Raw genomic sequence first — 15,543 nt, 5'->3', positions numbered from 1 at the left:
TACCCTTCTATGAAATCAGATATGCATCATTACACTTAATAAGTTGTCAATATCCCTCCGATTGACCTTGAATTCACAGGGTGGCGGTGCATCAGCGACCCCACATTGATTTATGTCTGTGTCAACGTGTTTCCAGCAGGTCTTGCTCATGGGTTTTGACATAACTACATCTTGCATTCACGCATTCCAGCGTGATCAAGAACAATGAGTGGTTTGCTCTCAGCAGGTTAAACATTGTATTTATCTAAATGGAAAGTGTTATTATGTTACAAAGCTGCCAGAGACAAGACAATCACCATCTGCAATGTTGTCTGTCCCCTGTGTTGACTTGATAATCAATAATTGTTTTACCTTTATTTAACTAGGCAAGTCAGTTAAGAACAAATTCTTACAATGGACGGCCTACACCGGACAACGCTGGGCCAGTTGTGCGCCGCCCTATGGGACTCCCAATCGCAGTCGGTTGTGATAGAGCCTGGATTCAAACCAGGGTGTCTGTAGTGACGCCTCTGAAACTGAGATGCAGTGCCTTATACCGCTGCGCCACTCGGGAGCCCACAGTAGGAGGCTATATTTCCTACTCATACAAAGCAAGCTGGTAACTATACTTTTTTTATTTGCTTGAATAAATAGCATAATGAATGTAAGAAAAAGAATACTTTATTTGCAATATATTTATACTTTTACACAAGTAAAATAAAATGCATATCTATAGTACACAGCAACTTCAGTGAATGAATAGACAGTACTCTTTTGAGAATGCTACCCATAACCACAGCGTGACAAGAAACATTAAGTATTCATCTTACGTTTACACTTATAAACATAAAAATAGCATTTAAATCAATGTTTCACTCTAAAAAAAGATTAACAAAAATAAATGGAGGAATACGATCTATCACATCTTTGGGGTTGTCATGAAGGAAACCTCAAAACATTCTTAGTTTTAAACAGCTTGTGCTGTTTCAATGTCTTTGTAATAACCAATCACCACCATTGGCAGAGTAAACCTAGAGAGGATAGGGCCTCCCAGAATAAGTGCTTTATAGCTGGGCAGAACATACAGTATCACCTGGGAACAAATCCATTACATATATACATTTGGAATGGACATACTGTAGAAAGGCATCCATTTGTTGATTTGTCTTTTTTTTAGCTCTTCCAATTCTCTTTTCAAATTCATATCATCAGATCTACATGTAACTGACAAAATAAAGGAAACACCGACATAAAGTGTCTTAATAGGGTGTTGGGGCAACACAATCCAGAACAGCTTCATTGCATCTTGGAATATATTATAGTGTCTGGAACTCTATTGGAGGGATGCGACACCATTCCACGAGAAATTCCATTATTTGGTGTTTTGTTGAATCTACTATAAGTGTTCAACTGGGTTGAGATCTGGTGACTGAGACTGCCATGGCATATGGTTTACATAATTTTCATGCTCATCAAACCATTCAGCGACCACTCATGTCCTATGGATGGGGGCATTGCCATCCTATGGGGGCATAGCCATGGTATTGGCCAAAATAATGGGCTGCCCAGCATTTTTATAGATGACCCTAAAAGCCAATTTATGCTTGCTCCATAAATGCGATCCGGAGGTTCCGTACGGAGGGTGTGACACAATTGCGGAGGCTTGCAGAGGCAAAATCGGGCTCTGTACAGCCTCGCTGTGCTCCTCCCAAATTTTGTAACAATGCGGAAGGCTCCGTAATTCTCCATATAGCTCTGCAATGACATGATTGGTTGACAGTAGGTGGGGGTGGGAGGTCCTATATAAACACAAATTTACTTCCTTGACAATTTCCTTCACAACAGCTCTGCTCTGCACCGCAAAGTGCAAAAAGTATCAATGCCCTGACTTCTGGAGAGGCCATATCACAGTAAATGCTGTACGGCCACTGCAGATGGCAGATTGATCATGCAGAACCTTTGAGCATGACGGGATGTTAATTACCTAATTAAATCAGGAACCACACCTGTGTGGAAGCCCCTGCTTTCAGAATACTTTGTATCCCTCATTTAGTCAAGTGTTTCCATTATTTTGGCAGTTACTTGAATGAAAGGTCTGTTCCCCTTTCCCACCTTTGGCACTTAGCAGGGTCTTCTGCACTGGCCTTACACTGGCCCATATTATCCCTCTGTTATTGTAACTTCTAACAGAAGTCTAAGGATAGCCAAAACACAGGCAGAAAGACAAGCCTCCATGCTCCAATTGTAGATCCGTGGGACTTGAGACACAGAGGGTCTGACATGTTCTCCTTTGCACACCTTTTCTTCTTTTCAGGGTCATTGGAGGGGCTTAGATCCTCTGAGGACTGGTCCAGGTTGTTAGATAATGTTCCCACTGGCCCATCGTTCAAACTCTGTTTGTTCTGGGGTTTGTTGGGGTCAGCTTCCAACAGCTTAGTTTTGGAGATGTTCTCTTTCTCCTTCAGAGGATTGTTGGTGATTTGTCTGCTGTTGTAGGAGGAGGGATCTGGGAGACCCTTGCTGGAGATGATGGACGACTTGTCTTTGTCTGAGAGGCAGCACCTGGGAATACCAGCCCTAAGTGGACTCTCCGTGGTGAGTTTTCCAGATCGTGTCTTGGAACTGAACACGCTAACCCAAGTATGGTCAGAGCTGTCGTAGCAACCTTCCAGGTCAGGGATCTTTAGCTGTTTCAGGTCTTTTCCGGATAGTCTGGCCGGAACATGGCACTCAAGCTCTGAGCTAGACCCTTTAAATCCCTTAAACCAGTCCCACAGGGTCCTGGCCCGGCAGTCACAGATCCACTGGTTCCCATTCAGACGCAGGTACTGGAGGGACACCAGTGGGTCCATGGTCTCCCCTGTCAGCACTGTTAGATTATTGAAGAACAGAAACAAAGTGGTCAGCTTGCGCAGGTCATGAAAAGAATTGCGCTGGACGAAGGTCACTCGATTCTGATGCAGCAGCAAGCGGTCCAAGCTCACCAAGCCTCGCAGCATGTGATCCGTCACAGTCTTTATCTTGTTGTTGTGGAGGAACAGGTAGGTCAGGTTGGCCAGGTCCAGAAAAGTATCGTCATGAAGAGTCAGTAATCTGTTGTCCTGGAGATAGAGGTGCTGCAGGGAAAATAGTCCCCTGAAAATGCCTACAGGCAGCACAGACAAGCCACAGCTGTGCAGGTGCAGGGTATGCAGTCTAGACAGGCCTCGGAAGGCCGTGGGGCTGATGATCCTCAGGTCATTGTCCCCTATGTCCAGCTCCTCCAGCCTCTCTAGGCCGTAGAAGGCACCAGCCTCAATGTGGCTGATGTTGTTGGAGTAGAGCCAGAGTACGGTGAGGTTTCTGCAGGGGCTGAAGCTGGTGGAGCGGACCACGGTAAGCTTGTTGTTCTGGAGGAAGATGCGCTGGCTGTGGATGGGGATCTCTGTGGGAATGGAGTAGAGGCCCTGCTGTTGGCAGGCCAAGGTGGGCCGCGGCTCGCTGTGGCATATGCATGGCGCTGGGCAGCCCTCCACCCAACCTTCCATCCGAGGCACTGACTGAAGCCAAAGGACCAGAAAGTAGAGTTCGCCAACTGCAAAAGAGGAAGACACAAGTGGGTAATGAGAATATGTCGGGGTTCTGCTGGACTTAGAAGAAAAGCATTTGCGTTAACTTCCAAACACCCAGTCTGCTGTAAATCATGCAACATGAATAGCAGGTTGACATTCATTGTCATGAGTCTTGTCCTTGAGGCAGAACTGAGCAATTTCCTTTAAGATAGGCCAGGTGCAAAGTCAAAATTGGCTATATTGTAAAAATGTATGAACCCCAAAAATGTGTTCTTTGTTTCTAATTTAAGGTTAGGGTTAGGCATTAGGGTTAACAGTGTGGTTAAGGCTAGGATTATGTTTAAAATCATATTTTATGACTTTGTTCTAGTATAGGGTTTCCCGAACTCAGTCCTGGTTGATTATTTGAATCACCTGTGTAGTGCACCTGGGGGGGCAGGACCAAGTTTGGGAAAGCTGATCTAGCACATACTGGAGAACATTTAACTTCTTATGGATGGTGGCAGTATTGAGTAGCTTGGATGACTGACGTGCCCAGAGTAAACTGCCTGCTACTCACTCCCAGAAACTAAGATATGCATATAATTAGTCGATTAGGATAGAAAACACTCTGAAGTTTCTAAAACTGTTTGAATGATGTCTGTGAGTATAACAGAACTCATATGGCAGGCAAAAACCTGAGAAAAATTCCAAACAGAAAGTGGTCTGTAGGACTTCAATTAATTCCCTATTCAAACTACAGTGTCTGTGGGGTCATGTTGCACTTCCTAAGGCTTGATTCTATACATCGTTTGACATGTTTCTACAAACTGTAATGGACATTTTTTAGTTTTCGTCTGACATGCGCATCCTGAATTTGGATTTGTGAACTGAAGGAGCGAACAAAAAGGAGGTATTTGGATATAAAGGATGGACTTTATCGAACAAAACAAACATTTATTGTGGACCTGGGATTCCTGGGAGTGCATTCTGATGAAGATCATCAAAGGTAAGTGAATATTTATAATGCTATTTCTGACTATTGTTGACTCCAACATGGCGGATATATTGTATGGCATGTTTTTGTGTCTGAGCGCCGTACTCAGTTTATTGCTTTTTCGGTAAAGCTTTTTTGAAATCTGACACAGCAGTTGCATTAAGGAGAAGTTTATCTAAAGTTCCATGTATAACACTTGTATTTTCATGTACATTTATGATGAGTATTTCTGTAAATTAATGTGGCTCTCTGCAAAATCACCGGATGTTTTTGGAGGCAAAAGATTACTGAACATAACACGCCAATGTAAACTGACACTTTTGGATATAAATATGAACTTTATCGAACAAAACATACATGTATTGTGTAACATGAAGTCATATGAGTGTCATCTGATGAAGATCATCAAAGGTTAGTGATACATTTTCCCTCTATTTCTGCTTTTTGTGACTCCTCTCTTTGGCTGGAAAATGGCTGTGTTTTTGTGTGTGTAGGCGCTGACCTAACATAATCATATGGTTTGCTTACGCTGTAAAGCCTTTTTGAAATCAGACACTGTGGCTGGATGAACAAGAAGTAAAGCTTTAAAATGGTGTATAATACTTGTATGTTTGAGGAATTTTAATTATGAGATTTTTGTTGTTTTGAATTTGCCGCCCTGCACTTTCACTGGCTGTCGTCATATCGAGCCATAACAGGTTTTAAACAGTCTCTTAAAATACCAAAACAGTACATTTACAAAGTTCGAATTTACCTGTTAAAGCTAGAATATATTTAAACAACGGAAAATAAAACACAATAATAGTAGAAGCATGGAATTCATGATTTTACATATTAAAATGTAGTGCTCTTTAGTTCTTTACGTTTTGGGATTATATTGAATGAAGCAGCAGAACACAACACCCTCTATAAAACAGCAATATTTACAATCCTTAGAAGGAATCAGTTTCGCAAGTCTAATCAGAGCAGAAGATCCTGGTTTAGTTTTCACGGACTGTGCCTCAACATTTCATCTCTGTTCAGTTCTCCAACTACTGCGGTATCACAGTCTCTTCCTCTGTTTTACTACTATATAATCCCCTTGGCATTTGCAATGATGTCTTTGAATTGAGTTTTTATTTACTACAGAAAACAACATTTATTAAGTGAAATGGATATAATTGTCACGTTCGTTATAATGAGTGGACGAAAGCGCAGCGTGCGTAGAGTTCCACATATTTATTTTAGTGAAACTTCAAAGCAACAAATAAATAAACGAACATGCCGTTCTTAGCGCACATAGCGCTAACAAAAACAATATCCCACAACGCAGGTGGGAAAAGGGACACACTAAGTATGATCCCCAATTAGAGGCAACGACATTCAGCTGCCTCCAATTGGGAACCATACTCACACACCAACATAGAAACACAATACCTAGAACCCACCTATTCACGCCCTGACCTAAAACACCATAGAGAACCCCGAGGGCTGCTCTGACAGCTGGTGCTTAAAGCTAGTGAGGGAGATATGAGTCTCCAGCTTCAGTAATTTTGTTGGAGTGTTGGAGGCTATTTTGTAAATGACATCGCTGAAGTCAAGGTTCGGTAGGATGGTCAGTTTTATGAGGGTATGTTTGGCAGCATGAGTGAAGGAGGCTTTGTTGCGAAATAGAAAGCCGATTCTAGATTTAATTTTGGATTAGAGATGCTTAATGTGAGTCTGGAAGGAGAGTTTACAGTCTAACCAGACACCTAGGTATTTGTAGTTGTCCACATATTCTAAGTCAGAACCGTCCAGAGTAGTGATGCTGGACGGGCGGGCAGCTGTGGGCAGCGATCGGTTGAAGAGCATGCATTTAGTTTTACTTGCATTTAAGAGCAGTTGGAGGCCACGGAAGGAGAGTTGTATGGCATTGAAGCTCGTCTGGGTTAGTTAACACAGTGTCCAAAGAAGGGCCAGAAGTATACAGAATGGTGTCGTCTGCGTAGAGGTGGATCAGAGAATCACCAGCAGCAAGAGCGACATCACTGATGTATACAGAGAAAAGAGTCGGCCCGAGGATTGAACCCTGTGGCATAGAGACTGCCAGAGGTCCAGACAACAGGCCCTCCGATTTGACACACTGAACTCTATCTGAGAAGTAGTTGGTGAACCAGGCGAGGCAGTCATTTGAGAAACCAAGGCTGTTGAGTCTGCCGTTAAGAATGCGGTGATTGACAGAGTCGAAAGCCTTGGCCAGGTTGATGAATACAGCTGCACAGTATTGTCTCTTATCGATGGCGGTTATGATATTGTTTAGGACCTTGAGCGTGGCTGAGGTGCACCCATGACCAGCTCGGAAACCAGATTGCATAGCGAAGAATGTACGGTGGGATTCAAAATGGTCGGTGATCTGTTTGTTGACTTGGCTTTCGAAGACCTTAGAAAGGCAGAGTAGGATAGATATAGGTCTGTAGCAGTTTGGGTCTAGAGTGTCTCCCCCTTTGAAGAGGGGGATGACCGCGGCAGCTTTCCAGTCTTTGGGGATCTCAGACGATACGAAAGAGAGATTATAATTTTAGAACGAGAGAGTCCAGATTGTCTAGCCCGGCTGATTTGAAGGGATCCAGATTTTGCAGCTTTTTCAGAACATCAGCTATCTGGATTTGGGTGAAGGAGAAATGAGGGAGGCTTGGGCAAGTTGCTGTGGGGGGTGCAGGGCTGTGGACCGGGGTAGGGGTAGCCAGGTGGAAAGCATGGCCAGCCGTAGAAAAATGCTTATTGAAATTCTCAATTATCGCAGATTTATCGGTGGTGACAGTGTTTCCTAGCCTCAGTGCAGTGGGCAGCTGGGAGGAGGTGCTCTTATTCTCCATGGACTTTACAGTGTCCCAGAACCTTTTGGAGTTTGTTCTACAAGATGCAAATTTCTGTTTGAAAAAGTTAGCCTTTGCTTTCCTAACTGCCTGTGTGTATTGGTTCCTAACTTCCCTGAAAAGTTGCATATCGCGAGGGCTATTCGATGCTAATGCAGTATGCCACAAGATGTTTTTGTGCTGGTCAAGGGCAGTTAGGTCTGGAGTGAACCAAGGGCTATATCTGTTCCTGGTTCAAATTTTTGGGAATGGGGCATGCTTATTTAAGATGGTGAGGAAGTCACTTTTAAAGAATAACCAGGCATCCTCTACTGACGGAATGAGATCAATATCCTTCCAGGATACCCGGGCCAGGTCGATTAGAAAGGCTTGCTCGCTGAAGTGTTTTAGGCAGCGTTTGACAGTGATGAGGGGTGGTCGTTTGACCGCGGACCCATTACGGACGCAGGCAATGAGGCAGTGAACGCTGAGATCCTGGTTGAAGACAGCAGAGGTGTATTTGGAGGGCAGGTTGGTTAGGATGATCTCTATGAGGGTGCCCATGTTTACGGTTTTGGGGTTGTACCTGGTAGGTTCATTGATAATTTGTGTGAGATTGAGGGCATCAAGCTTAGATTGTAGGATGGCCGGGGTGTTAAGCATGTCCCAGTTTAGGTTAGCATGTGCTAATAGGGCACAGTTGAAAAGCAAGAGAAGAAGTGATAGGGCCCTGTAGAGACAAAGCATCTTCAAACCAGGTGGCTTGTAAATAACAGAAGACTCGAAAGTCAAAGAATGAGCAGGCGAATGAAAGAGAGAGAGAAATAAAGAATGCTGCTTGTGAACGAAACAATAGGTAATGCTAATTTAAATTAAAATAAAATTGTATTTGTCACATGCGCCGAATAAAACAGGTGTAGACCTTACCATGAAATGCTTACTTACAAGTCCTTAACCAACAATGCAGTTCAAGAAATTTAGTTAAGGAAATATTTACTAAATAAACCAAAGTACAAAATGTATTGAGAAGAAACACAAGCCTATATACAGGGGGTACTGGTACTGAGTCAATGTTTATTTACATTTTTTTATTTCACCTTTATTTAACCAGGTAATCTAGTTGAGAACAAGTTCTCATTTGCAACTGTGACCTGGCCAAGATAAAGCAAAGCAGTTCGACACAACAACACAGCGTTACACATGGAATAAACAAACATACAATAAATAATACAGTAGAAAATTCTATATACAGCATGTGCAAATGAGGTAGGATAAGAGAGGTAAGGTAATAAATAGGCCATGGTGGTGAAATAATTACAATATAGCAATTACATTTACATTTGCGTCATTTAGCAGACGCTATTATCCAGAGCGACATACATTTTATTTCTCCGTACCGGTCCCCGTGGGGATCGAACCCACAACACTGGCGTTGCAAACACCATGCTCTACCAACTGAGCCACACGGGTCAATTAAACACTGAAATGGTAGAGTGTGCAGAAGATGAATGTGCAAGGGTACAGGTTAGTCAAGATAATTTGTTCATGTAGGTAGGGGTAAAGTGACTATGCATAGATAATAAACAGCGAGTTGCAGCAGTGTAAAAACAAAGGGGGTGTGGGGGGGGGGTCAATGCAAAAGTCCAGGTGGCCATTTTATTGATTGTTCAGCAGTCTTATGGCTTGGGGGTAGAAGCTGTTAAGAGGCCTTTTGGACCTAGACTTGGTGCTCCGGTATCACTTGCTGTGCGGTAGAAGAAAGAACAATCTATGACTTGGGTGACTGGAGTCTTTGACCATTTTTTTTCCTGTAGTCCACGATCAGCTCCTTTGTCTTGTTCACTTTGAGGGAGAGGTTGTTGTCCTGGCACCACAATGCCGGGTCTCTGACCTCCTCCCTATAGGCTGTCTCATCATTGTCAGAGATCAGGCCTACCACTGTTGTGTCATCAGCAAACTTAATGATGGTGTTGGGAGTCGTGCTTGGCCATGCAGTTGTGGCTCAACAGGGAGTACAGGAGGGGATTAAGCACGCACCCCTGAGGGGCCCCCGTGTTGAGGATCAGCGTGGCAGATGTGCTGTTGCCTACCCTTACCACCTGGGGGTGGCAAGTCAGGAAGTCCAGGATCCAGTTGCAGAGGGAGGTGTTTAGTCCCAGGGTCCTTAGCTTAGTGATGAGCTTTGTGGGCACTATTGTGTTGAACACTGAGCAATCTCACATAGGTGTTCCTTTTGTCCAGGTGGGAAAGAGCCGTGTGGAATGCGATTGAGATTGTGTCATCTGTGGATCTGTTGGAGCGGTATGCAAATTGGAGAGGGTCTAGGGTTTCCAGGATGATAGTGTTGTTGTGAGCCATGACCAGCCTTTCAAAGCACTTTATGGCTACTGATGTGGGGCGGTAGTCATTTAGGCAGGTTACCTTTGCTTTCTTGGGCACAGGGACTATGGTGGTCTACTTTAAACATGTAGGTTTTACAGAAGCGGTCAGGGAGAGGTTGAAAATGTCAGTGAAGACACTTGCCAGCTGGCCCGCTCACGCTCTGAGGACACGTCCTGGTAATCTGCCTGGCCCCGCAGCCTTGTGAATGTTGACCTGTTTAAATGTCTTGCTCACATTGGCTACAGAGAGCGGGATCACAGACGTCCGGAACAGCTGGTGCTCTCATGCATGCTTCTGTGTTGTTTGCTTTGAATTGAGCATAAAATGCATTTAGTTTGTCTGGTAGGCTTACCTCACTGGGCAGCTCGTGGCTGGGTTTGCCTTTGTAGTCTGTAATAGTTTGCAAGCCCTACCACATCCGATGAGCGTCAGAGCCGGTGTAGTAGGATTCCATCTTAGTCCTGTATTGACTCTTGGCCTGTTTGATGGTTCATCTGAGGACATAGCAGGATTTCTTGTAAGCGTCCGGATTAGTGCCCTGCTCCTTGAAAGCGGCAGCTCTACCCTTTAACTCGGTGCGGATGTTGCCTGTAATCCATGGCTTCCGGTTGGGATATCTACGTACGCTCATTGTGGGGATGACGTCATCGATGTGCTTATTGATGAAGCCTGTGATTGAGGTGGTATACTGGTCATTGCCATTGGATGAAACCCAGAACATATTCTGTATTGAGCGAGTCACTGGTACTTCCTGCTTTAGTTTTTGCTTGTAAGCAGGAATCAGGAGGATATAATTATTTTATTTGCCAAATGGAGGGCGAGGGAGAGTTTTGTATGCATCTCTGTGTGTGGAGTAAAAATGGTCTCGTTTTTTTTTCTCTGTTTGCACATGTGACATGCTGGTAAAAATGAGGTAAAACGGATTTAAATTTGCCTGCATTAAAGTCCCTGGCCACTAGGGGTGCCATTTCTGGATGAGCAATTTCTTGTTTGCTTATGGCCTTATACAGTTTGTTGAGTGCGGTCTTAGTGCCAGCATCGGTTTGTGGTGATAAATAGACGGCTACGAAAAATATAGATGAAAACTCTCATGGTAGATAGTGTGGTCTACAGCTTATCATGAGGTACTTTACCTCAGGCGAGCAATACCTTGAGACTTCCTGAATATTAGACATCGCGCACTAGCTGTTATTGCCAAATAGACACACATACCCACCCCTCGTCTTACCAGACGTAGCTGTTCTTTCCTGCCGATACACAGAAATCCCAGCCAACTGTATATTATCTGTGTCATCGTTTAGCCACGACTCGGTGAAACCTAATATATTACAGTTTTTAATGTCCCGTTGTTAGGATAGTCTTGAACAGAGATCATCCAGTTTATTCTCCAGCAATTGCACGTTGGCCAATAGAATGGATGGTAGAGGCGGTTTACCCACTCGCCAACGAATTCTCACAAGGCACCCCGATCTCCGCCCCCTGTATTTCTGTCTTTTCTTCACGCGAATGACAGGGATTTGGGCCTGGTCTTGGAGAAGCAGTATATCCTTCGCATCGGACTCATTAAAGAAAGAATCTTCGTCCAGTTCGAGGTGAGTAAATGCTGTTCTGATATCCAGAAGCCCTTTTCGGTCATAAGAGACGGTAGCAGCAACATTATGTACAAAATAAGTTACAAGCAATGCGAAAAAACACACAAAATAGCCCAGTTGGTTAGAAGCCAGTAAAACGGCAGCCATCCCCTCTGGCACCATTATTAATTAACACAATATAATCTATTTGTATTCTAGGAATTTTTTAGAGCCATTCCAACCAGACAGTTTTTTCATCAACATTGCCCAACGTGTTCTGGGATGTGGGCATTGCCCATCGGTCCTCAGTGTGATAGAGGCAGGCCTTAGTCATCTAAGTTAAATATTCCTCTGGCACAGGTGCCAGCTTTGGGACCAGGAGACCTCTCAGAAGAGATGCTCACAGCTTCAGCATTATGTTCTCTCTCGTAAAGGTCCCCACAGCTACAGTAATTATCCTGTAAATGAAGCCATCATCATTTCAGGCACTGAGAGGTGACTCCCAAATGAACTGCCGCCACATAGCGTATTTACTCACTGTGAAAATGGCACGTGTGCATTTTCAGACACTAAAACGAAACCTGAAATTGTACAATGCACTCATAAAGATGTTGGTAGGTATTGACATACTGTATATGTATTTACAGTACATTCACAGAAACTCATCATCAACTGTCTTAACAGGGTTTACTTTATTATTTGTATAAAGATTTTCAGGACCCCCATTATTTCTGAACTGCTTGGGAGTCTATGGCTATTATAATTGGCAGCAATTCCGCTGGTTCTTTTCAGAGGGAGAAAAAAAGCATAGCTTTCAGCACCGAGCCATGCAAGAAGAAAAAGCTGATGCTTGCTAGACAGGACACCACAGTACAGACAGTCACAACAAGTCATTAAAACTGCAAAGCATTGAGATCAGCTCAGGAAGAAGTGTTTGCAGTAAATATACATAAAGTCAACTCGACACCCAAGCATACGGTATCAGTATTTAAGCAAAATATGTTTTTCCCCCAGATGTTTCAGAGTTGATAACACATTTATTGACCTTCATTCAATCATACAAATCAGTTAGAATGAACTTAAAACTTTAAATTCCATTATAAAACTGGTTGTTTAGATCCTGGTTGCTAATTGGGCGAGCTGTCTACCTATAGTAAACTGTAGTATACCGTAGAATACTATATTACACACTGTACTATCCCTCGATCATGATGGAAACTCTATTCACAGTAGAATGCTATAGTGAACACTACAGTATTATGCACAAAAAAACACTTTAGTAAATACTACAGTATCTAATTTGCATATACCCTGCCCATTCCCCTCCCCCATTTCACAGTTTGTGCCACCCATAATTGAGAAACCTACATGCCAAGTATAGTTGATATATTGTGTCCCCTACAGATAATATGTAAGAGCAGAAGCGCTGAACTATCTGTTCAGCTCTACTTACCGGTTATGGAAAATGTGCTCTTTTAGTATTTCTCCAGTAGGTTTCCTCAAGGAAACAGGCTCTGCTGCTATGTCAAATATAATAATACCAAAATACTATAGTATAATAGTCTGCAAAAACACTACAGTAAATACTACTGTTTAGTAATGTCTGCAAAAACATGACTTTAAATACTACAGTACTGTCACGGTTGTCGTAGGAAGGAGCGGACTAAAGTGCAGCGTGTGTCGTTCCACATTTTATTTTCACTGTGGAAACTATGCAATACATACACATAAACTAAAGAACAAAAAACAACAAACCGTGATGCAGAGGTGAAACATACACTAGCTGCCTCTAATTGGAGATCATCCCATACAAAACCCAACATAGAAATACAAAACTAGAACATAACAACATAGAAAAACTAAACTAGAAAACCCCCCTGTCACGCCCTGACCTACTCTACCATAGAAAATAAAAGCTTTCTATGGTCAGGATGTGACAAGTACACTACAATCTGCAGAAACAGTATATTAATTACTATAGTATAATATATACTGCAGTTCTTTGACTACAGTATTTAGACTAGAGTCAACTGTAAATACTACAGTATACTACAATATACTACACTAAATACTATAGTAGGCCTAAATACTAAAGTAATGTCCGCAAAACACTGCAGTGAAGACTACAGTATTTATACCAAATTATAAACTGGGTGGTTCGAGCCCTGAATGCTGATTGACTGAAAGCCATGGTACATCAGACCGTATAACACAGGTATCACAAAACATGTATTTTTACTGCTCTAATTATGTTGGTGACAAGTTTGTACAGTGCATTCGGAAAGTAATCAGACCCCTTGACATTTTCCACATTTTGTTACGTTACAGCCGTATTCTAAAATTGATTAAAAAAAAATTCCCCCCTCAATCTACACAAAATACCCCATAATAACAAAGCAAAAACAGGTTTTTACACATTTGCACATTTATATGTATAAAAAATATATATATCACATTTGCATAAATATTCAGACCCCTTAGTACTTTGTTAAAAGCATCTTTAGCTGTGATTACAGCCTCAAGTCTTCTTGGGTATGAGGCTACAAGCTTGGCACACCTGTATTTGGGGAGTTTCTCTCATTCTTCTCTTCAGATGCTCTGTCAGGTTGGATAGGGAGTGTCGCTGCACAGCTATTTTCAGGTCTCTCTAGAGAAGTTCGATTGGGTTCAACTCCGGGCTCTGGCTGGGCCACTCAAGTACATTCAGAGACTTGTCCTGAAGCCACTCCTGCGTTGTCTTGGCTATGTGCTTAGGGCCGTTGTCCTGTTGGAAGGTGAACCTTCGCCCCAGTCTGAGGTCCTGAGTGCTCTGGAGCAGGTTTTCATCAAGGATCTCTCTGTACTTTGCTCCATTCATCTTTCCCTCGATCCTGACTAGTCTCCCAGTCCCTGCCGCTGAAAGAAATCCCCACAGCATGATGCTGCCACTACCATGCTTCACAGTAGAGATGGTGCCAGGTTTCCTCTAGACGTGACGCTTGGCATTCAGGCCAAAGAGTTCAATCTTTGGCCTGGGCTGTCATGTGCCTTTTACTGAGGCTTCTGTTTGAGTTTATTTTATTTTTACAGTGCACATTAATCAATGTTTCAGTAAAAGTGCCAGTTTTAGCCAGCCGGCTAATTTTCAACCACAGTCCCTGTGCAGGTTATTGTCTGGCCACTCTACCACAAAGGCCTGATTGGTGGAGTGCTGCAGAGATGGTTGTCCTTCTGGAAGGTTCTCCCATCTCCACAGAGCAACTCTGAAATGCTGTCAGCATGACCATCAGTTTCTTCCTTCCTGTGCCTCAACACAATCCTGTCTCAGAGCTCAACAGACAGTTCCTTCAACCTCACGGCTTGATTTTTGCTCTGACATGCACTGCCAACTGTGGGACATTTACATTTTAGTCATTTAGCAGACACTCTTATCCAGAGCGACTTACAGTAGTGAATACATACATTTCATTTCATGCATTTTATTTTGTTTGTATTGGCCCCCCGTGGGAATCGAACCCACAACCCTGGCATTGCACACACCATGCTGGCGTTGCAAACACCATGCTCTGCCAACTGAGCCACAGGGAAGACCTTATATAGACAGGTGGGTGCCTTTCCAAATCATGTCCAATCAATTGAATTTACCACAGGTGGGCTCCAATCAAATTGTAGAAACATCTCAAGGATGATCAGTGGAAACAGGATGCACCTGAGCTCAATTTCGAGTCTCATAGCAAAGGGTCTGAATACTTATGTAAATAAGGTATTTCTGTTTTTTATTTTTGTGTAGATTGATATTTTGTGTAGATTGATAAGGAAAAAAATATGTAAATTCCATTGTTTTGGTTGAGTTCGATTGACCTCTTTACCACGTCTATAACCCTTTTCCATAAAAAAATATTAATGTGCTAGAACTGATGCACATCAAGAAATCACGACGACAGATGTACTGGAAAACTGCTTAAATCAACTTTAGGCGCACTAGAGCGCATAAGATAAATTTGCTTGTAAGAAGTGGTTTTAACTCCATTTTAATGTAAACTTTGCTTTTGAGAAACCGAATCAAGAGAGTTAAGGGTTTTATGCATGCTCAGTTGTTGGGTCTCAAGCACTGGGTGAAAGGACATTTGAAATGGAAGTTATGGAGCTCCCTTGCGTGCTTCTGTTATGCAGTTATGAATGGCCAAGTTTAGTTTAAATGGGAAGTTATCAATTGGAAAGGGAAAAGGGGATAGGGCCTATTGAAATAGCCTAGACCTATTGAAATTATAAGTCAATCACGCAAATTG

General features: G+C 42.9%; 1 protein-coding gene across 1 annotated transcript; it reads right to left on the bottom strand.

Moving 5' to 3' along the window:
• Positions 1-640: 640 nt before the first annotated feature.
• LOC106568195 (reticulon-4 receptor) lies at positions 641-3,549 on the bottom strand. Its single transcript, XM_014138322.3, has one exon. The coding sequence runs from the start codon at positions 3,504-3,506 to the stop codon at positions 2,163-2,165; it is 1,344 nt and encodes a 447-aa protein (XP_013993797.2). The 5' UTR covers positions 3,507-3,549; the 3' UTR covers positions 641-2,162.
• Positions 3,550-15,543: the final 11,994 nt, after the last annotated feature.

The sequence above is a fragment of the Salmo salar genome, chromosome 13 (assembly GCF_965601325.2).
Source record: "Salmo salar chromosome 13, fSalSal1, whole genome shotgun sequence".
NCBI lineage: Eukaryota > Metazoa > Chordata > Actinopteri > Salmoniformes > Salmonidae > Salmo > Salmo salar.
Note: the sequence above shows the minus strand (reverse complement) of the source record. Positions and strands in the feature narration are given on the sequence as shown.